A 23,001-nucleotide genomic window follows, 5' to 3' on the forward strand; every position below is an offset into this window, starting at 1 on the left:
ATGCTTCTCAAAAATATAATTTTAACAAATCAGTTATCTGTAAGTAGCATAATATTAGTCTAATCAGTGATTAATATGTTATTGGGTTAGTTTACACCTTCTTGTTTTAAACAAAATTAAACATACTATCATTTAAAATGAGCTCGCTGGATTACTGGACAGCTGGATCATAAGTTTTGTCCCCCTTTTTAAAGCACGGATTTAATCAGTCACTAATTGCTTAGGCTTACTGTGTGCGCACTGAATGCTAATTTAAAAAGTGTTATGATGAAAACCACAAATTTGTCCTACTTTACATAGAAAAAACAACTGGCCATTGTAATTTACCATGTTACTGACTTTCAAGTTTCAAATGCTACATTTACCAAATTAATTCAGATAAGAGCTGGCCTTATAATACACAAACAGTATGAGTACCAGGGACACTCCACTTCTAATAAACTATTTCCTAACATAACCTTTAAGACAGGTATAACTCCTTCTGCCAAAAACACATTTTCAAGGACTGAGGTTCTGTTATTCGTAGACACTAGATGCAAACAACTAATTCATCCATCACGTTAATGCGCTTTGAAAAGACTACAAGACTACTTTCTTTACCTATGTGTCCACTGTTTCACGTTTTAAAATCAGGTAATTCATTATTTCCTGCCAATTCTCCGGCAGAACACCTCCATTACCAGTGAAAACTACTTTCGGCAGTCACTTGTAAAGTCTTACAAAATTAAGTCTCTGCCTCCCCCTCCCTGCTAAATCGGGACCGCCCAGGGCCCAGCACCTTCACCGCGCCTAAGTCTAGGCCAAGCCCACCGGGAACTTCAGGGTCCCACATCCTTTCCTTTGTGCATCCCTGCCCTTCATTTCTCTCCCTCAGAACACATCCCACCATCTCGAGTTCCTCCTTCGTCCACGTTTATCTTCTTCTCCTTTTGGAGAAAGCTTCCTGTCTGACTCCGTTTTTCATTGTGCCGCTTTCCCCCTGCCCCACCGATCCCTTACCGAGGGCCGTCTCCTCAGGAAGCCGTCAGTAGAAACCCAAGAACTGGAGCAGAGGCTTGAGCCGGACAATCTCCGCTCCCCGTCCCCAGGACCCTGCGAGGAAGGATGGCTCTCCATCTCACTCACCATGAGGCCTCCGCGTTCGGCTCCTGTCCCCGGCCTCATCGTCGGGCTCAGACTGCTCCGCCGGCGGCCACTGCCGCTACACATACCAACAAGAAGCGATCTGAGTGGTTGGCGTCCGCTGGGGCTAAAGGTTAAAGGCTGCCCTGCGCTGCGGGGCGGGATCAGCGGGGCCAGTAAGCTGACAGGCTTCCCCGCTGTCCAATCAGAGTGCGCTGCTGACACGCAGCTCTGCGGCGATTCGCCCCCAGCCTCAGCCTCACTCGGCGTCGCCTGCATGGAGGGGGGAGGGGGACGGAGGAAGTTTCTGTACCGAGTCTTCAGCCGGGAAAACTCTACTAACTTCCCCAGGGAAAGAGGAGACAACTGCGTCCCAGCTTCCTGAGCTCAGCCCGCCTCACCCCGTAGGGGGTGGGGCAGTGGGAACCTGCCACCTTCACCCCCCCTTACGTACGCCCCACAAACCTGAGGCCGCCCCGGTGGGGTAGGGTGGGGTATGGGCGGGGAAACCAGCTCTTAGCGTTAGCGGTGGCTAGGGCTGGAAGCGCGCGCGCGGTGCTCGAGGCGGAGGGGAAGGCGAGAGGAGGGGTTTAGAGTTGAGGGTTCGAGCTCCGTACGCACCGGGTGGAGAGCGCGAGCCGGGGCTGAGAGGGAAGGAGGCGTGCCGAGCTGCGTGGAGGGAAATTGTGGTATGGGCGGGGAAAATCACGCTAAAGGGAGAAATGGATAGACAGTTGTAGAAAAGCGAAAGCGCCAGGCAGTGAACTGCTGTTCATAGGGGAAGCTGGGAAACAGCACGAGCGCAGAGTGGTAGAAGAAAGCTAGTAGGTTCAGAAATGGGTGTCGCAAGAACATGGGCGGGCGTTAGGACCCAACGTCGAGAAGATAAAGCTTTGGGGTTGCCAAGGCGCGCGCTTGCCTAAAGGTGACGCTGCGTTGGCGGAGGTCTCTGGCTGGGAGGAAGCAGTGCCGGGGGGCGACTTGGCTACCTCGGCTTATTCCTCTCCGTGTTTTCTGCTCTCTTTTTAGCCTGTGGCCCTGGGATCCAGCTCTGATCCTGGAATATCCAGCTTCTCCGGGGCCTCCCGGCTTCCTCACCCCTAGGGGCAGGTGCCTTGTGGTAGAGGCCGCGGCTACGGCAGGCCGCTGATTGGCTGTTGGGGGCGCGGGGCGGGGCAGGTAGTAGAAGCTGGGTCTCCGGGGATCGCCCTGTGTTTTCCCGCCATGTCGTTCGTGGAGACCGGGAGGACCTCGCCTCCGCAGGGCCGCTGCCTGGGCACCCGAGCCCCGTTCGCTCGGGGTGCGTATTTCGCCTTCGCTCAGAGGGACTGTTGGGGTGAAGGCGAAGTCGAGGAAGACGTGGGATCCGACCAAGTGGCCCGAGACTTGCGGGCAGAGTTCTCGGCGGGGGCGTCTTCAGAGCCTAGAAGCGGCTCGCTACTCCCTCCGGATGGGGATGGGTCGCCGATTCTGCCTGATAAGCGCAATGGTATCTTCCCGGCGGCTACCGGCATCCGAGTCCAAAGTCGGCGGTGGCCAATCCAGGTCCTCTCCATTCTTTGTTCGCTGCTCTTCGCCATTCTTTTGGCCTTCCTCCTCGCCATCGCCTATCTCGTCGTTAAAGGTACTGAAGCTGAAATTTTGCGAGTGCAGAATAAAGTTGAGTCAGGACGTGGCCCCAACAACCCTTTCCCCTGCCCTACCAAAAGCCGGCAAGCTGGCAGTCAAATTCACCCACTGCCCCCATCTACTCCTTTATTGGATTTTTCCCCCTTTGTCTTCTCTTTTTCTAGGTGAAGTCATGATTAGGAGACCAGTTTTAAGAAAGGGTCTTTTGATTAAATGGTTACTCTTGAAAAAATACCTTTAAACTCATGAATATGGAGGTGAAGTATTGGCACGGTTAAACAAAATTCAGAACACCCACCATTATTAGGAGACAGTGAAAAGTGCGTGTAATGAAAATATGCTATATACCTGTTAGGTTAAAAGGCTTAATCCAGAGATAGTTAAAGCTGTGCCAGCCATCATGATCTTTATACACCCAGAACTCATGAAGTATAAGGTTTTCCATCCCATTCCCTGAATTTCTGGGTTTATAGGTAAAATAATTAGCTCATCTTAGTTATAAGTTTGTAACCAACTGTAGTACACGAAGTTCTATTGCAGAAGGTGTGGTCTTGTGCTTTCTGTAATGGTTCTATTTGTGTATGTCTAAAGTTGAAGTACTGGCCAGTTGAAAGTTGAGTTTTACCTGTTAAAATTGTTTTGTGTGTAAACTGCCGATCTTAAATTGTTTGGCTGACAGTGTTTCACTTCATCACTCCTTTTCACTGCAACCTTGATAGTTTTATTTTGGAGGTAGTTTATTTCTCTTTTTGCTTTGAGACATTGTATCATAAAGTCACAAAAACCTTGAAAAATGAAGTGTGATGCAGAAGACATTGAACTGTGGTTATTTTGGAGAATGAAGAAAGGAAACAAACTAAAAATCTAGCATTCCTTTTGATTTGTATTACATAAAATGTCTTTACAACAACTTTTCAGAATAAACATTACTCTCATTTTACATACACCGTATGGCTGTTGACACCTGTAGAAGTCTTTTTTTTTTTTTTTATTAAATCATAGCTGTGTACATAAATGCGATCATGGGGGACACCTGTAGAAGTCTTATTTGCTTGCTGAAGGTCACATAGCTAGTGAATTGTATCAGAATTTGAACTCAATACTTTCTGACTCTGAAGCACTTTCCATAGCTCAATAATTTCTTGCCAGCCTGTGAGTTACTCTTCAAATTATAAAGTAATCTTAATTTTCTACCTAAGTTCCTCTTTGTATTTACAGAGTTGCATGCTGAGAATCTGAAAAATGAAGATGATGTAAACACTGGGCTATTAGGTATGGACTTAATTGTCACTTGATTTAATTCTGAGCTCACTTTTGTTTTTCCAGAACATGTTTCAACTATACAAAATTTGGGATAAAATACTTAATGTTTTTGTAGGTACTTTATTTCCCTTTTGCTCTGAGATGTTGCCTTTGTATCATAAACTCAACCATACCACATTCAGTGCAAGTCCACCCGGGTGCATTTCAAGTTTTAAGGTTTTCATTTGCATATGTTTGTGGTGAATGTTACTAGATTTCCTTTACATATTTATGTATGGCATGTGGGTATGTATATTGTATATTTGCCATCATTTTTTATTGGGGACACATGTGTGCGCCCACGCTCATGTGTACCATACTAGTAATACATTATGAACACTGTATCTGTAGAATGCTATAGTTTACAGATACGCAGTGAAAAAGGTTATTTCTGCTGTATTTCTCTGCACTAAAATTATCTTTACAGGTTCAAAACTTGACTTGTCTGGCATATTTTACTACTATTTGCTCTCATTTTTTTGATTTGATCACTAAATTAGAGAGGGGAGATAAAATTTTATTTGGTTACTCTAAATTTGATCAAATGAATCAAATAATGTCCCTTGCTATTTCCTCAGCTATTCCAGCAGGAAGAGGAGTGGAATTGCTACATGTCAGGTAGCAGGTGGGCCTTAACCAGTGTAGCTGCTGTTCACTCACTGTGCTCATATTGCATTGGCAGCAAAGGAAAGACCACTTTCTTCTGATCTGTACTTGTGCCTTGACATGTAGAAAGACATACTGCTCTGGGGATTTGAGAGGTTCAGCTATCTATAGAACATGATTTAATTTAGAGAGAATACCAAGTTATTTAAAATACCGGCCATCTTAAATTAGAAAACTACAGAATCTGATAAAGTTGAGAAAATTTGCTTACAAAAACATTTTAAAAGGGTTAGTTTTATGCATATGATAACATTTAAGCTTTTATTAGTAACTAGCTGCTTACAGTTTTTACAACTTATAAAATTACCTAAGTACAGTATGTACCAGATAACATTTTGGTGTCCCATTGTGGTGGTTCCATAAGATTATAATGGAGCTGAAAAATCCTATCACTTTTCACCATCTATTCCTGTCATATTTCTGTGCATGTTACTGCCCCTGAATACCTTTCAGTAGGACAAGATGTAGAAGACAGTGGTATTGATGATCCTGACCCTGTGTAGTCAGGAACTGTATTAAAGGGCCGCGGTCTTAGGAAGGTTGAGAACCACTGTTCTAGGCTGATGTGTATGTGTCTTAGTCTGTAAAAAAAATTTTTTTAAATAGAAAAAGTTTATAGATATCAAGTATACAAAGAAAAAAGCAGCTTAATGTGTTTTAAAATAAGAGTTACTTTTAAGTAAAAGTTGAAGTTTATAAAGTAAAAAAGTTACAGTGATCTAAAATTAATAGTAAAAGAAAATTTTAAATATAGGACAGCTGAAGTGTATAGTGTTTATAAAGTCTGTAGTAGTGTATAGTAATGTCAGCCTTCACATTTGTTCACAATCATTCACTGACTCACCCAGAGCAAGTTCCTGTCCTTCAGACTCCATTCTTGGTAAGTGCTCTGTACAGGTTTACCATTTTTAATCTTTTATACCATATTTTCACTGTACCTTTTTATGCTTACATACATTCAGAGACACAAATCCTTACTGTTGTGTTATTGTTGACTGCAGTGTTCAGTACAGTGACAAGCTGTATAGGTTTGTAGCCTACAAGCAGTAGGTTATACTGTGTAGCTTCTATATATGGTAGGCTATACTATTACGTCTAGGTTTGTGTAAGTACACAAAAACATTTTGAAAGTGTGGATTAGTTTTATGCATGTGATACATTTAAACTTTTATTAGTAACTAGTTGCTAATAGTTTTTACCACTTATAAAATTACTCAAATTTACCCCATGACAAAATAACCTAACAACACAGAATTCCTCAGAATGTGCTTCTGTCATGAGGTGACATTTGACTGTATTACATTTTTATTTTTCATTTCATAAAATACATTAGTTACATAAGTACTATAAACTCACTGGGGGAAAAATTCCAAAAATTAACGCAGAGGTTTTCACTAATCTCAGTGTGTTCTTTCCCTTCTTTTTTCTATAATTTACATATATTTATGTATTCATTCCAAATACATTGTTTTGTCACTATTGTAGAAAAAATACACAGTAGAAACTGTAAGGAACTGCAATAAACTGGTCAACATACAGAGTTGGTCAATGAAAGGAAGTAGGTTGACTACTACTATATTAGATCAACTTAACAAACTAGTCAGTGTAGGAAGGTGGTTAACTTTGGAGGTTCTAGTGTAATTAGAATCATATATTTTGCAGCTTTATTAAAATATCTTAGAGTTTATTATGTATTGGTGTGCATAGATCTACCTCATTCTTTTTCATTACTGCATGGTATTTCATAATACAGGTTTATCTATTGAAACATTTCAAATGTCAGAAGCTCTAAAACAGGGCTTGGAAATTTTTAGTGTGTGGTCATTTAGTTCCACTGTTTATGTATGACAAGATGTAATAAAGAATGTGTAATTGATAGCTAGGTGTTGTGGCTGGCGCCTATAGTCCCAGCTACTTGGGAGGCAAGAGAGTCACTTAAGCCCAAGAGTTGGAGGTTGCTGTGAGCCGTGATGTCATGGCACTCTACCAAGGATTTCTCTGTCTCAAAAAGAAAAAAAAAAAGAAAGAATGTGTAATTGATTTTCGTTAACAGTTCTTTACTAAGAACTCTTTCTCCAGAATTAGAGCATGGGAGTTTTATTTTTCTTTGGTCTTTCTGCTTACATACGATATGTGCCGATTAGTGCCTCCACATCTTTGTAAAACTTCTGTGCAAGCGTGAAATCGTTAAACAACAGGAAAATATTTAGAACATAAAGCAGTGTCTTTGCTGAGAGGTTTTATAGAAGTACAGAAAGTTGCCAGTATAGTTTTAGAATAGTACACCTTGAAACCAAAATAACTTATTTTGAAAAATAAACCAAAACAAAATAAACTCTTAGAAAAGTGAATAGAAAAGGCCCGAGTGTGTGGCTCATGTCTGTAATCCTAGCACTCTGGGAGGCCAGGGCAGATGGATTGTTTGAGCTCAGGAGTTCAAGACTAGCCTGAGCAAGAGTGAGACTCCATCTCTACTTAAAACAGAAAAACTAGCCAGGTGGAATGTTAGGCACTTGTGTGTAATCCCAGGTACTGGGGTAGGGAGGCTGAGGGTTGAGTGAGTCTCTCCCCAATAAAAAGAAAGAAAAAAAAGAAAAGTGAATATAAAATTTCAGTGAAGGGATTGGAATAGGAAATCCGTAGCCACCCTTGTTTTTGCTTTGGGCAAAAACATTGAGTCCAGAAGGCTTCAATTGATGGAAAAGATGAATTTTCATCATTTCATCATGATGAAAGTTGATCTATAGAGAAGGAAGGATGTATGTATTTACATTCTCTGACAGCAGTTCTTTCTCTAGAAGTTTATAACATATCCTTGAACACCTATATGCTGAAATACAAGTGTTCTTTGTAGCATTGTTTGTAATAGTGAAAAACTGAAATAAAAATATGCAACAGGACTGTGGCTAAGTGTAATAATATGAAAAGGTCTGCAACATAGTATGTTACATGAAAACATGCAGAAGAAGTTTTTTGGTGAGAATCCCATTTGTGGAAAATAAGCTGAAAAAATACAGGTATATACATTTTTGTAGGTAAGTAGCTTCACATGTACCCACATAACTTAGGTATCTAATTTTTTGAACGATGCACAACCAACTCTTAGCTGATTGATTTTAGGAATGGGATTTTTGTATTTGGGAAAGGAAGAATTTAACTTTATTTTTATAGGCTTTCATTGTTATATCCTCTTAAAAGTTGAAATCTTACTAAAATGGGCTTACAAAACAGTTGCCAGAATTTTAGCTTGAGGATTCTGGAGATACTGACTTGTAACCGTTTTGGGGAATTATCAATTTCTGTGGCTTTTCTGCTTATTCATAATGAATTGAGTAATTTTCAGATTCAGAAACACTTCTCGACCACAGTATTGCACTTTTTTAAACCCAATTATTGTTACCTTATCTGTGATACAACTTTTGATTAAAGTTGAATACAGAAATGATTGAAATGCGCAATGTAAGGGAAACACGGCCAAATTCAAATACTGCTTAATTTCTTGAGTTGATTACCATATGTTTTTTCTTTTTGAGATGGTCTCATTTTGAACTTAGATTGTCAATTATTTTCTCCTCTCTTTACAGATACTCATCTAAATAATAGCAAATAATGGCTATTTAGCAGTGTAGCAGTCCATAAACTATAGTTGTATGCTAAATCTTACAATTTGTGTTTTGACCCCTTACCTGATAGGGTTGACAGGAAAGTTGTACCTCTGTCTCTACTAAGGTTCTACCACCCAATCCCAGGTTCAGGTTAAGTTAAGGTTCTAGAGGCTGATACTTTGCCAGAATATTGGGGTGAAGGTGCAGACTGATTTTCAAGAAATTTGTTCAAGTGAGTGTTGAAACATCTTTTATTCTGGTCAAGATGGCCTTTTAGATGTAGCAACGTTCAGTCACATGACCATCTCGTGTTTCTGTCTCACTTAAGGGAGAGTCTGCAGGGTTGGCCCTGGCCTGAGCCCATCTGCCAAGACACTACATAGCTTTACTGCCTGTGTGGCCTCTTCTAGATGGCTTTGCCAGGAAACCCCAGTAGCACTCCTCCCACTCCCCAGATATACACATAAGTTCAAGGACATGTACGGCACACTTCATGCTATCCAGAGAAATCTTTCTTACTTGTAGATAAACCCCTCACTCTGTTCTGTACAGCCTTTTTTCTTTTCTTTTAAAGAGACAGTCTTGTATTGGCCGGCCCAAACTCCTATCCTCAAGCTATCTTTCTACCTCAGCCTCCCAAATAGCTGGGAGTACAGGCATGAATCACCACATCCAGCTAATTTTTTTAAAAAAGTTTATTTTTAAACACAGTGTCTCACTATGTTCCTCAATCTAGTCTTGAACTCCTGGACTGAGGTAATCAATTCTGCTTCAGATTCAACTTTTCTATGTGCCAATCATTTCATTATCTTTGCTATCTACTCAGGGTACATTGTGTTCCTGTATTTATTTGCTATATACAAATTAGAAAACTCTCAGGCTATTTCTTTTTTCTGGTTTGCCACATCCCTCTTCTGGGGCAGTGAACACAGAGCCCTTTATCTCTTTAAAAGAAGGAAAGAAGAACTATCAGGAGAAGAAAATTAATCTTTCAGAAAGACCACACTTTAGTTAATGCTTAACTGTTCTGACTTTAAGCAGTTTTATCAGTCTGTTAGTGGACGTTCACAAAGTTTACAAACGCTCCACTGCGTGTATTTTTCTCTGCTTCTAAAATAAAGGCTTCTTTGGTGTAGATTATTTTGTATAGCCAGGGAATTTAATTCATAAGTCATCTAGTGTTTCCCTCTTTCCTCCCTGTGTATCTGAGGCATGGAACACATACTCTTCATAAACCCAACAATGTGAGTGCCTTTCACATTGAGGCAATGTGAAAATGCTTCCAAGAAGATTGTGATAAAATTTCCCTGCTCTGCCACAATTCAGAAAGAATTGCCTGACTGGATTTTTTTTTTTTCAGTTTTTTTTTTGGCTGGGGCTGGATTTGAACCTGCCACCTTCGGTATATGGGGCTAGTGCCCTACTCCCTTGAACCACAGGCACTGCCCCCCTTTTTTTTTTTTTTTTTTGGAGGCAGAGTCTTCACCACGCTGGGGTTGAGTGACATTGGGGTTGAATGCTGTGGTGTCATAGCTCACAACAACCTCAAAGTCTTGGGCTCAAGCAATCCTCTTGCCTCCTGAATAGCTGGCACTACAGGTGCCTACCACAACACCCAGACAGTTTTTCTATTTTTAGTAGAGACAGAGTCTTGCTTTTGCTCAGGCTGGTCTCGAAATCCTGAACTCATCCTCATGCCTGGGCCTCCCAGAGTGCTAAGATTACAGATGTGAGCCACCACACCTGACCTGGAATTTTTTTTAGAACTTTTCTATTTATTTTTTTTAATAGGTAGAGTAGTCATATGGCTTAAAATTCAAGAAGTATGAAAGAGTGAACTCAAAAGGCTTCCTCTAACTTCTGTATCCCAATACTGATACTTGTTTTCCCACATAAGCGCAATTTAAAACTTAACCCTTCCATAAATATTTTTTAATATGTAATTAAAATATATAATATATAGCATATGCTCATGTGTAATACATAAATCTCCTTTTTATGCAAGTGCTTATTGCTGTTCTGAATGTTCAGTTTTTGGCTTACTAGTATATTTTGGAGATTTCTTTTTTCCTAGAGACAGAATCTCACTTTATCACCCTTGGTAGAGTGCCGTAGCGTCACACAGCTCACAGCAACCTCCAGCTCCTGGGCTTAACCACTTCTCTTGCCTAAACCTCCCAAGTAGCTGGGATTACAGGTGCCCACCACAACGCCTGGCTATTTTTTGTTGCAGTTTGGCCAGGGCTGGGCACAACGCCCACTATTTTTTGAGGCAGTTTGGCCAGGGCCGGGTTTGAACCCGCCACCCTCGGTATATCGGGCCAGTGCCCTACCCACTGAGCCACAGGCACCGCCCTATTTTGGAGATCTTTTAATATCAATGCATTAAGAACGCTATAAAATTTTTTATAGCTGCATAGTTTTCCATTTTATGGATGTATAACTGACCTTAAACCTGTATTGCTGATCATTTAGGTTGTTTCTAAAGCTAGAGGGACTAATCTTGTATATATATCATTTTATCCAGGTTCATATATCTTTAGGATAAATACCTAGATGTAGAATTACTGGATTAACAGATATATACATGCACCATTTTAACAGATACTGCCATATTGCTCTCCAAAATTGATTCAGATGTTAAAGTGCATTGTGTGAAATAGGGGAGTCACTTAGTACGAAGTAATAAAAGATGGCAAGCTATGATGATGTTAAATGAAAATGTCACATCTTAAGAGTGAAATGTTTTAACCATTTTTCTATAGTTGAATTTTATAAAACTGAAGATGTTAAGTTGAATTTGCCCTCCTTTACACATATTATAATTTAATTAAATTACGCAATGATATAAGTTCTAGTTGTCCTCTAGTAATTTATACTTCTACAAGGGTAAGCTCCAATCTTTTACATCAATTCCATATAGTTGAGAAGATCTGAAATAAATTGTTTTGGTGTTAATAATTTAAGTTTTTCCCATCTTTTTTCCCATTAAGGATTCTGGACTTTGCTTATAACATCCCTAACTGCTGGGTTCTCCTGTTGCAGCTTTTCTTGGACAGTGACTTATTTTGATTCTTTTGAACCAGGAATGTTTCCTCCCACTCCTCTTTCACCTGCCAGGTTCAGGTAGGTATTCCTTTCTCTTGTTTCCTTTTTAACTTACTTGAACTCCACTGAAAGTACTAACGTGCCTAGAAATAAGAGCCTGCTTATTTGTGAGATATATTGAGGCTTTAGTCTTTTTAAAACACAAGTGACATAAGGTTTTTAAACTTGTGGGTTTAGCCTTTAGATATATGGAGAAGAATATTTTAAATTCCATGTCTAGATAATGTGTTTTTTTAAAAAATGAAATTCAAGGAATTATCCAAGAACAAGAAATTTTGATGGGTATTTGTCCCCTTGGGGTAGAATTTTATTTAAAACAGTTCATGCAGGTAAAATTAATCTCAACAATTTGAAAATTTTACTAGATTCATGGTCAGACTTCTAATAATATATTATTAATAATTGGATTGAACTTTTCTTCAGGAGTTAGGGTTTATATAAGCAAGTATTTATGGTACCCACTTTATATGTCAAGGCAAGATTGGATGCTCTTCATAGTGGAACAGTATTAAATTTTCTTGGTCTATATTTTTTGTGTTTCAAAGAATTTCAGAAAATTGAGTAGCCAGTGTTCTAATCTAATTTATTCATTCCAGGAAAGCTCTGGTTTTAAGTATAAATTTCTAAATAAGACCATTTGTTTATTCTACAAATGGGGGAGGAAGGATTGGTGAAGACTAAAAAATTTATTAAATCTGTGTATATTATTATAGTTGTTACTATTATTGTTTTTATTATCAGCACCAGTCTACCTCATGGGCAGATTTTGGATATAAGAACATCTGTTTGAAGGACTCTGTAAATACGAAGTCATACAAATTAACAATAATGATTATTAGTAATCCTTGGTGCTATTGGCTTTCATTAATAAACTCCCATACATTTGTCTGTCTTATAAATATATCTTTTTGGCTCGGTGCCTGTGGCTCAAGCGGCTAAGGCGCTTACACCGGAGCTGGCGGGTTTGAATCCAGCCTGGGCCCGCCAAACAACAATGATGGCTGCAACCAAAAAATAGCTGGGCGTCGTGGTGGGCACCTGTAGTCCCAGCTAGTTGGGAGGCAGAGGCAGGAGAATCGCTTAAACCCAGGAGTTGAAGGTTGCTGTGAGCTGTGATGCCACGGCACTATACCCAGGGTGACAGCTTCAGGCTCTGTCTCAAAATAAATAACTAACTAAATAAATACATAAATATATCTTTTCGAATTTTGACTTCACTTGAAAGATGAATATTTTTATGTATATATTGTTTTTGAATATATTAATAAATCCCTATCTGCATATAAAGCATAAATCATTTTCCAATAAATTTTGATCTGTATGTGTGAGGTGGAAAAATAATCTAAATTGACTAAAAGTTTTAATTTGCATGGGTACTATTTAATTGGAAGTTTGTTTTGAAAAATAATATAGTATTAAAATTAATATTCTTATGCCGTCTATTGACATCAGTTGCAATTCTGAAAATACTAAAATACACAGAAACATGAGGCTTACATGTGAGATATGTTGAGGCTCTAGTCTTTATGGAATACAAATAACACAAGATTTTTAAGCTTGTGGGCTCAACTGTTAAATACATGAAGAATAATATTTTGAATTCCACACATAGATAATACAATTTTTTTAAGTTATTGATTACTTGAACAAGGGATGTGATTCTAATGTAATTAGGCACTTCATAAGTCACAAAAAATTTAATCTCACTTTTTTCTTTTACTTATATCTCACTTCCTCTGAATTCCAGCCTTGCATTACTATCTACTTAATAGATATTGCTATTTGGATTTCAGAAAGCTCTTTGCACATCAGTATTCACTCACTTCATTTACCAGGGCTTGAAACCTTTATTTATTATATTTATTCCTTCACCAAGTCCACTCCTTTCTGCCTTTTCAAATGTCATTGAAAGGCTTCCTCTTTGCACCCCCAGAGTTCTGAGCCTTTGGACAGTGAGTATACTTGACTCCTTGGTCTTCAGTCTTCCAAGCTTTCACTCGTCGAATCCCTCTGTATACAGTCAGTCTTATGTATCTGTGGATTCTATATCCATGAACTCAACTAACCACAGATGAAAGAAACAGTAGTTAATCATGACTTTATTCTTGCTGTTCTCTCTTCCTGGAACATCTTTTTCTTTCAGCTTCTCTTCTCTTAAACCACCACAATTCCTAAGCTTCATAAATGTGAATACTCCTGGGGCCATAGAAAAGCATTTTAGTATCCTTTTAAAGACCTGCAATTTGAGGGCATTTAAATAAATTTTTAAAAATTATCTTTGCATTTTTTATTAAATTAAAACAATTAGTGAAGTGCCTCAATTTTCAATGTGTTTATTAGTCACTCAGTTTTCATGAGATGGTATCATGGTAGAGACTTAGATTAAGTGCTTGTTATTAATAATACAGCCATAAAAATAGTTCAATAGTTTTGATATATATAAATGATGTGGGTGTGTATATATACATGATTTCATTTACATTTGTGTGTATGTGTCAGCTCAACACATTGAATTTTATAGAGCAAATCCTGCCCTCTAGTGTTTTTGAAAAATATATAATTACGCTACTTTAGAATTGTCAAATTAAGTATATTCTCTGTGTCACCAGTAGAGTGAGTCCTTGTACAGGGAAACAACTTCTCTACATTTTGAGAAAGCTAAACTCTTTAGATTTTATTTTCTTGGAAATCAGATTGATGTATTTCATTAACATACAACATTGTACTTTTGTAAAAATATCTTTGTAATAGGTTACATATTCTTTTATCATCCAAAATTAGCAATGATGTCTAATAAAATAAAAGTCAGGTTCTTTGTTGAAAATTCAAAAAAAAAAAAAAGAGAAAGAATAGATATAACCAATAATCAGGGAAAATGCCAAGTTTTAAATGTATACCTTTCTATTCTCTATGCATATTTTAAAAATTGAAATTGGGATCACAGTATTCATACTATTTTGTAAGAGTGTAAAAAAATCATATCTAATTTGTTAAAATCGTAGTCTTTTGCTGTCTTTGGAGACTTAAGTACCTGGTCTTATTTTTTTTTTCTTTTTAAATAGAATAACTAGTTCAAGTTGGGGAAAAAATTGAGAAGACCATATTTACTGTGGGTATCAAATGTACTTCTCTAGGAACATAAGCTCTTCAGGGAGAAAAACACATAACATTGATATTTAGTAAATATTAGGTGAAACATTTAATGAAATCAGCAATTTGGATCAATAATTCATTAGAAGAGCTTGAGATTAGAAATAAAATTCTTCAGCTAAGCATAGTGGCTCATGCCTATAATCCTAGCATTTTGGGAGGCTGAGGTGGGTGGATTAGTTGAGCTCATGAGTTCGAGACCACCTTGAGCAAGAACAAGATCCCATCTCTACCAAAAATAGAAAAACTAGGTGGGCGTTGTGGTGGGTTTCTGTATTCCCAGCTACTTGGGAAGCTCAGGCGGGAGGATCTCTTAAGCCCAAGAGACTGAGGTTGCTGTGAACTTGAAGACACCACAGCACTCACCCAGAGCGACAGAGTAAGACTCTTGTGTCAAAAAAAAAAAAAAAAAAGAAAAGAAAAAGAAATCCTTTTGTATTCATTTAAATTTTATTCATATTTACTAGATTTATTCATTTTTTAGATTATTTATTAGATTCAGTCTTAGAAACTTTTCCATAAACAACAAGACCATTAGGAAATACAAAATAGAGAATTTCACAAGGTACATTTTCAGACAGGTACTTAATGGACTTTGTTAGGCATGTTTTTTCAGAAAGTTAGTTCAGTGTATCTGTAAACTTTGCTGAGTTAAAAGGTATATTACAATGCCACATATACAGACTTATTTATTAGTAAGCTATAATTTTTTTGTTTTTGGATATTTGGTCCAATGTACTTCTGATTTTTTTTTTTTTTTTCTTGTTTTGGCTAGGGCCAGGCTTGAACCCACCACCGCCAGCAAATGGGGCCGGCACCCTATTCCTTGAGCCACAGGCGCCGCTCCCAATATACTTGTAATTTTTATGGAGGACTTTGTCTTAGTTGTTACTGCATATCTGTTAACAGTGCTAAAGAACAAGAAGCAGAAGAGGTTAGATTAGATTCAGATTCCTCAGAGTATCTAAACGGACATTCCCCATTTCTAACTATGATATAATTCATTATCTTGTTGTTTTTTTTTTTTCATTGTCTTGTTTTTTCCACCATACCTAATCAGTATCTTTAACTCATTTCTCCTGGCTTTTTCCTGTTTGTCCATTAGTTTTGTCAGTGATTTCTAGGCAGACAAATTAGTATACACATAGTAAATATTGTACATTGTGATTATCTGCTTTAATTATAGTTTCCAGGAATTAAAGCATCTAGGTATGTCACCTACCTATGCCAAAGTACACCATACAAAGAGTGCCATAGGTTAAAGAATCTTGGAGTTCAGGTGGGTGCAGTGGCTTATACCTGTAAACCCAGCAGTCTGGGAGGCTAAGGCAGGAGGATTACTTGAAGCCAGGAGTTTGAGATTGTGGTGAACTGTGATGATGCCACTGCACTCTATCCTGCACAACGAAGTGAGACTCTGTCTCAAAAAAAAAAAAAATTCTTGGAGTTTGTTGTAGGATAGGTCAGTGGCCACACTCAAGTTATTAAGTCCTCTTCATTGGGGAAGAAGTTAAGTATGGATACCAGATATGCACTGAAGTGCATTTTTTCCTCACATATACACCTTTTAAACTAGTATTCTAGGATCACTAGTGGCTTTTATTAAAGATTATGGGAGAACTGTTCCTTACTAAACCACCAATCCCATAGGTGTTATCATTAGACTAGTTCCTCCAATTTTTAAAACATTAAGAAACTGAGTCCCAGGAGTTTAAGCAACTTGCAGAAAGTCAATTAATTTGCAATAATGTACTAGCTCCTGAGTCTAATGTTTTTATTTGCTATACTAGCTAACCTATTTCCTTTGCATTATGAAATGAATCAGTAGGAGAAATTTCACTAATTGAAACAACATCATTTTATTGACAGTTAACAGGCAAGTCTGAGCTTTTTTTTTTTTTTTTTTTTTTTTAATTTGGCCGGGGCTGGGTTTGAACCCACCACCTCCGGCATATGGGACCGGCGCCCTACCCGCTGAGCCACAGGTGCCGCCCAAGTCTGAGCTTTTGTTGTGTGGCAGTTTTGTCCCTGCATTATTGCCAAATCCAATCAAAATATGTTAACATCTTACTTTGTGGGCATTTTCAGCACTCCACATTTCATATTACCTGTGCACAACCCCATCTAATGGTGAAATGATGTAGATACAGGTTTATAACTGAAAGTAAAAACCACTGAGTGATTATTAAGTCCCATCTGAGGTAGAATTGTTACCTTATAATCTAGCAATATAGTTAGTGGAAAAATGATAATGAGGTGGTGTCTGTGGCTCAAAGGAGTAGGGTGCTGGCCCCATATGCTGGAGGTGGTGGGTTCAAACCCAGCCCTGGCCAAAAACTGCAAAAAAAAGTCAGTAATGGGTTTAGCAAAAAGCATAGTGTAGAAAGCCCAGTAGAATTGTAATTACGAATAAAATATTTAGTGACAGTAATATGTAAAATTATGAAATAAGTTATTAAATATGTCTACTTGTACTTTATGTAGAGTTAAGAGATCAAGGATTAACTTTTTTTTAATTTTTTTTGAGACAGAGTCTCACTTTGTCGCCCTGGGTAGAGTGTCAAGGCATCACAGCTCAGAGCATCCTCAAATTCTTGGGCTCAAGTGATAATCTTGCCTCAGCCTCTTGAGTAGCTGGGACCACAGGCACCCACCACAATAGCCAACGATTTTTAGAGATGGGCTTTTGCTCTCCCTCAGGCAATCTATCTGCCTCGCCTCCCACAGTGCTAGGATTACAGGCATGAGCCACTGCACCTGGCCAGAGATCAACATTCTTAAATTAAGGGTGTTGCTTCACTACAATCTGCAATCAATACTGGTAATTATAAAAGTTTTTTGCTGACATGAAAAAGATGCTTATTTTTTTTTTTTTTTGTAGAGACAGAGTCTCACTTTATGGCCCTCGGTAGAGTGCCGTGGCCTCACACAGCTCACAGCAACCTCCAACTCCTGGGCTTAAGTGATTCTCTTGCCTCAGCCTCCCGAGTAGCTGGGACTACAGGCGCCCGCCACAATGCCCAGCTATTTTTTTGGTTGAGTTTGGCCGGGGCCGGGTTTGAACCCGCCACCTTCGGTATATGGGGCCGGCGCCCTACTGACTGAGCCACAGGCGCCGCCCAAGATGCTTATTTTTTAGATCAAAAGTCAAACTTAACAGTGTATACTCCTGTAGCCTTCAAGCTAAGACATTAACATTATAGAAATATAAAACTAAAATAACCTGGGGGTTCCAAAATAAATTATTCTTGGTAAGTAAGATTGTTTTATTCATTTTTAATCCAGAGAAACAGTTAATTTGCATAGCCTACATACACTATTAGTAAAGTGGCATTTAGTGATTTCCTTAGTAAATTAGCTGAAATCATTGTGAAGGGAGTTATGCCAAGGAAGTTTTTGTGTTAGTATTATAGGATTATTGATTTAAGATGGAGATATCCCAAGATACTTATTTCTGAGGGAGAAAAAAATCAATGTTTTTATTTAAAATTATAAGGATGGGCTAACTCTTGTAGAAATCAAGTGCTGCTGAAAATTTCAAGTGTATGCTGGTCAAAGGCATATAAAAGATTTCTACTGAATTAGATATCTGAATCTAAATCCTGGATTATTGAATCACTTATTGAGAAACTAATTTTAAATAATTTTTCTCCTGGGTTTTTTTTTTTTTTTTTTTTTGAGACAGTCTTACTTTGTCACCCACGGTAGAGTGCTGTGCCATCATAGCTCACAGCAACCTCAAATTCTTGGGTTCAAGTGATTCTCTTGTCTCTGAGGCTTCCCAAGTAGCTGGGACTACAGGCACCTACCACAGTGCTCAGCTATTTTTAGAGACGGGGTCTGGCTCTGGCTCAGGCTGGTCTTGAACCAATGAGCTCAGGCAATCCACCTGCCTCAGCCTTCCAGAATGCTAGGATTACAGGCGTGAGCCACTGTGCCTGGCCAGTTTTTCTCCTGTTGAGAAACACTATAGGAGTTGCATGTCTTGCAGTCAAAGGGTTATAGATTTTGGACAATGTCTCAATTCTTTGTAAATCCTCAGTTGACTTCTATGCAAAGAGTCTTCTCATCCTGAATCTTATAACTAAGTGAAGAGCAGTCTTTTTTAGGCATTGAATTAATTGTTTTAAAGAGAATTATCTCAATCTTGAGCACAAGTCTGTGATTAGTTTAGTGTAACAGTTCTTCACCTATGGGTTGTGACCCACAGGAACTGTATTAAAGGTCCACATTAGAAGGTTGAGAACCCCTGGTTTAGTGACTATGTTTATGATAGGAATATTTGTTTTTTAAAAAATGACATTAAAGTTCCCTATATGCTTTTTTTTTTTTTTTTTTTGTAGAGACAGAGTCTCACTTTATGGCCTTCAGTAGAGTGCCATGGCATCACACAGCTCACAGTAACCTCCAACTCCTGGGCTTAAGCTATTCTCTTGCCTCAGCCTCCCAAGTAGCTGGGACTACAGGTGCCCGCCACAAAGCCCAGCTATATTTTTGTTGCAGTTCGGCTGGGGCCGGGTTTGAACCCGCCACCCTCGGTATATGGGGCCGGCACCTTACCGACTGAACCACAGGCGCTGCCCCCTATATGCTTTTAAAAGAGACCAACCAATGCCTTCAAAATCATCTCTCACCAGTTTTATCAGAAATCAAGCAAAAATATTATAACTTTATTATAACTCAACTTAGTTTTAAGTCACAAATATATTGTTTATATTTATGGCTTGTTTGATATAGTGTTCTTGGTCAAAATGCAAGGAAATTTCACAGTTATCAGTGGTATGTCATGATTTCTAAGAATGTGCTAAGGTAAAGAGTAACATCTTGGTTTTTGGCTGGGGTTAGGTTTGAACCCGCCACCTCCGGCATATGGGACCGGCGCCCTGCTCACTGAGCCACAGGCGCCGCCAAAAGTAACATCTTTTTTCCACAAAAGTCTGCTAACATATAACTTGTAGCACTGTATTGGCAGTCTATATTATTTGATAGTTACTGTGTCAGGGGGTATCTGCTGCTTCCTTGATGCTTTCAGTCTTTTTATGTCTGATCATTCTGAGTTATCCACCTTTCTGTTTGTTTTTCTTCCAGCTGCAAATGATATATGATAAATGTCCAGGCACTCAATTTAATAAAATACATACTTTGACTTTTATTTAATTTAACATTTTTTATACCTAGGTTTGTTTAAAAAATTGTTATTGCCTTAAAATGCTATTTGGAGTCTCCAAAACTCCAAACTACAGCCCATGGGCCACATGTGGAGGTGTGATTATATTTGTTCCAGTTTTGTTTTTGGCTTTTTTTTTTTTTTTTATTGTTAAATCATAGCTGTGTACATTTGTGCAATCAAGGGGTACAATGTGCTGGTTTCATATACAATCTGATATATTCTCATCAAACTGTTCAACGTAGCCTTCATGGCATTTTCTTAGATATTGTATGTAGACATTTGTATTCTGCATTTAGTAGGTTTCGCCTGTACCCATTCTAAGATGCACTGTAGGTGTGGCCCCACCCATTACCCTCCCTCAACCCTGACTTCCCCCCTCGCTTCCCCTCCCTTGGCCGTTTCCCCATATTCGTATGCTATAGTTAGGTTATAGCCTTCATATGAATGCTATAAATTAGCTTCATAGTAGGGCTGAGTACATTGGATATTTTTTCTTCCATTCTTGAGATACTGTGCTAAGAAGAATATGTTCTAGCTCCATCCATGTAAGCATGAAAGAGGTAAAGTCTCCATCTTTCTTTAAGGCTGCATAATATTCCATGGTATACACGTACCACAATTTGCTAGTCCATTCATCGGTCGATGGGCACTTGGGCTTCTTCCATGACTTAGCAATTATGAATTGGGCTGCAATAAACATTCTGGTACAGATGTCTTTGTTATATTGTGATTTTTGGTCTTCTGGGTATATACCTAGTAAAGGAATTATAGGATCGAATGGCAGGTCCATTTTTAGATCTCTTAAGTGTTCTCCAAACATCCTTCCAAAAGAAACGTATTAGTGTGCATTCCCACAAGCAGTGTAGAAGTGTGCCCTTTTCTCCCCATCCACGCCAACATCTCTGGTTTTGGGATTTTGTTATGTGGGCTACTCTTACTGGGATTAGGTGATATCTCTAAGTAGTTTTGATTTGCATTTCTCTGATGATTAAGGATGATGAGCTTTTTTTCATGTGTCTGTTGATCATGTATCTGCCTTCTTTAGAGAAGTTTCTCTTCAAGTCTTTTGCCCACCCTGAGATGGGATCACTTATTCTTTTCTTGCTAATACGTTTGAGTTCTCTGTGGATTCTGGTTATTAAACCTTTATCGGAGGTATAACCTGCAAATGTTTTCTCCCATTCGGAGGGGTGTCTGCTTGCTTTACTTACTATGTTCTTGGCTGTGCAGAAGCTTTTTAGTTTGATCAGGTCCCACTAATGTATTTTTGATACTGCTTCAATTGCCTGGGGAGTCCTCCTCATAAAATATTCACCCAAGCCGATTCCTTCAAGAGTTTTCCCTGCACTTTCTTCAAGTATTTTTATAATTTCATGTCTTAAGTTTAAATCTGTAATCCAGTGAGAGTCTATCTTAGTTAATGGTGAAAGGTGTGGGTCCAGTTTCAGTGTTTTACAGATCGCCAGCCAGTTCACCCAGCACCATTTGTTAAATAAGGAATCTTTTCCCCACTAAATTTTTTTTTAATTATTTTTTTTTATTGTTGGGGATTCATTGAGGGTACAATAAGCCAGGTTACACTGATTGCATTTGTTAGGTAAAGTCCCTTATTTGGCTTGTCAAAGATCAAATAACGGTAAGTAGCTGGATTCATCTCTTGGTTCTCTGTTCTTTTCCAGACATCTACTTCTCTGCTATTTTGATCACTGTCGATTTATAGTACAGTCTCAGGTCTGCTAGGGTGACTCCTCCTGCTTTGTTTTTATTTCTGAGTAATGTTTTGGGTATTCGAGTTTTTTTCTGATTCCATATAAAACAAAGTATTATTTTTTCAAGATCTTTAAAATATGACAATGGAGCTTTGATAGGAATTGCATTAAAATTATATATTGCTTTGGGTAGTATAGACATTTTAATGAGGTTGATTCTTCCCAGCCATGAGCATGGTATTTTTTTCCATTTGTTAACATCTTCAGCTATTTCTTTTCTTAGAGTTTCATAGTTCTCTTTATAGAGATCTTTCATGTCCTTTGTTAGATAAACTCCCAAATATTTCATCTTCTTTGGCACTACTGTGAAAGGAATAGAGTCCTTGACTGTTTTTCGGCTTGGTTATTGTTGGTATATATAAAGGCTACAGATTTATGGGTGTTGATTTTGTAGCCTGAGACATTGCTGTATTCCCTGGTCACTTCTAAAAGTTTTGTAGTAGAATCCCTAGTGTTTTCCAGATATACGATCATGTCATCTGTGAAGAGCAAAAGTTTGATCTCTTCTGATCCTATGTGGATACCCTTGATCTCCTTTTCTTCCCTAATTGCAATGGCTAAAACTTCCATTACAATGTTAAAGAGCAGGAGAGACCATGGGCAACCTTGCCTGGTTCCTGATCTAAGTGGAAATGATTTCAATTTATCTCCATTCAATATGATATTGGCTGTGGGTTTGCTGTAGATGGCCTCTATTAGTTTAAGAAATGTCCGTTCTATACTAATTTTCTTAAGTGTTCTGGTCATGAAGGGATGCTGGATATTATCAAAAGCTTTTCTGCATCAATTGAGAGAATCATATGGTCTTTTATTTTTTAGTTTGTTTATGTGCTGAATTACATTTATAGATTTATGTATATTGAACCAGCCTTAAGAGCCCGGGATAAATCCCACTTGGTCATGGTGTATAATTTTTTTGATGTGTTGTTGAATTCTGTTTCTTAGGATCTTATTGAGTATTTTTGCATCAATATTCATTAGTGATACTGGTCTATAATTTTCTTGTTGGGTCTTTCCCTGGTTTAGGGATCAAGGTGATGTTTGCTTCGTAGAATGTGTTAGTATTATTCCTTAGTAGTATTATTTACTATTAGTTAGTAGTTAATACTACTAAGTATTATTCCTTAGTTAGTAGTATTCCTTCTTTTTTTATATTTTGGAAGAGGTTTAGTAATTAGTAGTAGTAAGTAGTATTATTTACTACTTAGTAGTTAATAAAATATAAAAAAAGAAGGAATACTACTAACTAAGGAATAATACTTAGTAGTTAATACTAAACTAAATAGTTTAGTATTTAGTTTTTTTAGTTAGTTAATACTAACTAAAAAAAGAAGAACTACTACTTAGTAGTTAATAAAAAATATAAAAAAAGAAGGAATACTACTAACTAAGGAATAATACTTAGTAGTATTCCTTCTTTTTTTATATTTTGGAAGAGGTTTAGTAATATAGGCACTAGTTCTTCTTCAAAGGTTTGGTA

At 38.2% G+C, this 23,001-nt stretch overlaps 2 protein-coding genes across 9 annotated transcripts in view; one reads left to right on the forward strand and one right to left on the reverse strand.

Moving 5' to 3' along the window:
* PRPF40A (pre-mRNA processing factor 40 homolog A) overlaps positions 1–1,813 on the reverse strand; it is a 50,950-nt gene extending 49,137 nt beyond the window's left edge. For 4 of the 8 annotated variants that reach the window (XM_053598251.1, XM_053598250.1, XM_053598249.1 and 1 more), the window contains exons 1-2: positions 1,744–1,813; positions 1,000–1,395 (exon numbers count right to left, since the gene is read on the reverse strand). In XM_053598251.1, the coding sequence (XP_053454226.1) occupies positions 1,000–1,209 (210 nt within the window). In that variant the 5' untranslated portion in view covers positions 1,210–1,395; positions 1,744–1,813. Of the gene's footprint in view, positions 1–999; positions 1,402–1,743 lie in introns of those variants that run through there. The other 4 variants (XM_053598254.1, XM_053598253.1, XM_053598252.1 and 1 more) reach the window with 2 other exon arrangements.
* Positions 1,814–2,342: 529 nt separating this feature from the next.
* ARL6IP6 (ADP ribosylation factor like GTPase 6 interacting protein 6) overlaps positions 2,343–23,001 on the forward strand; it is a 52,572-nt gene continuing 31,913 nt past the window's right edge. The window contains exons 1-3 of the mRNA XM_053598255.1: positions 2,343–2,746; positions 3,970–4,023; positions 11,318–11,450. Of these exons, the coding sequence (XP_053454230.1) occupies positions 2,347–2,746; positions 3,970–4,023; positions 11,318–11,450 (587 nt within the window). The 5' untranslated portion in view covers positions 2,343–2,346. The remainder of the gene's footprint in view (positions 2,747–3,969; positions 4,024–11,317; positions 11,451–23,001) is intronic.

This window comes from Nycticebus coucang, chromosome 7, assembly GCF_027406575.1.
Source record: "Nycticebus coucang isolate mNycCou1 chromosome 7, mNycCou1.pri, whole genome shotgun sequence".
In the NCBI taxonomy this organism is placed as follows: domain Eukaryota; kingdom Metazoa; phylum Chordata; class Mammalia; order Primates; family Lorisidae; genus Nycticebus; species Nycticebus coucang.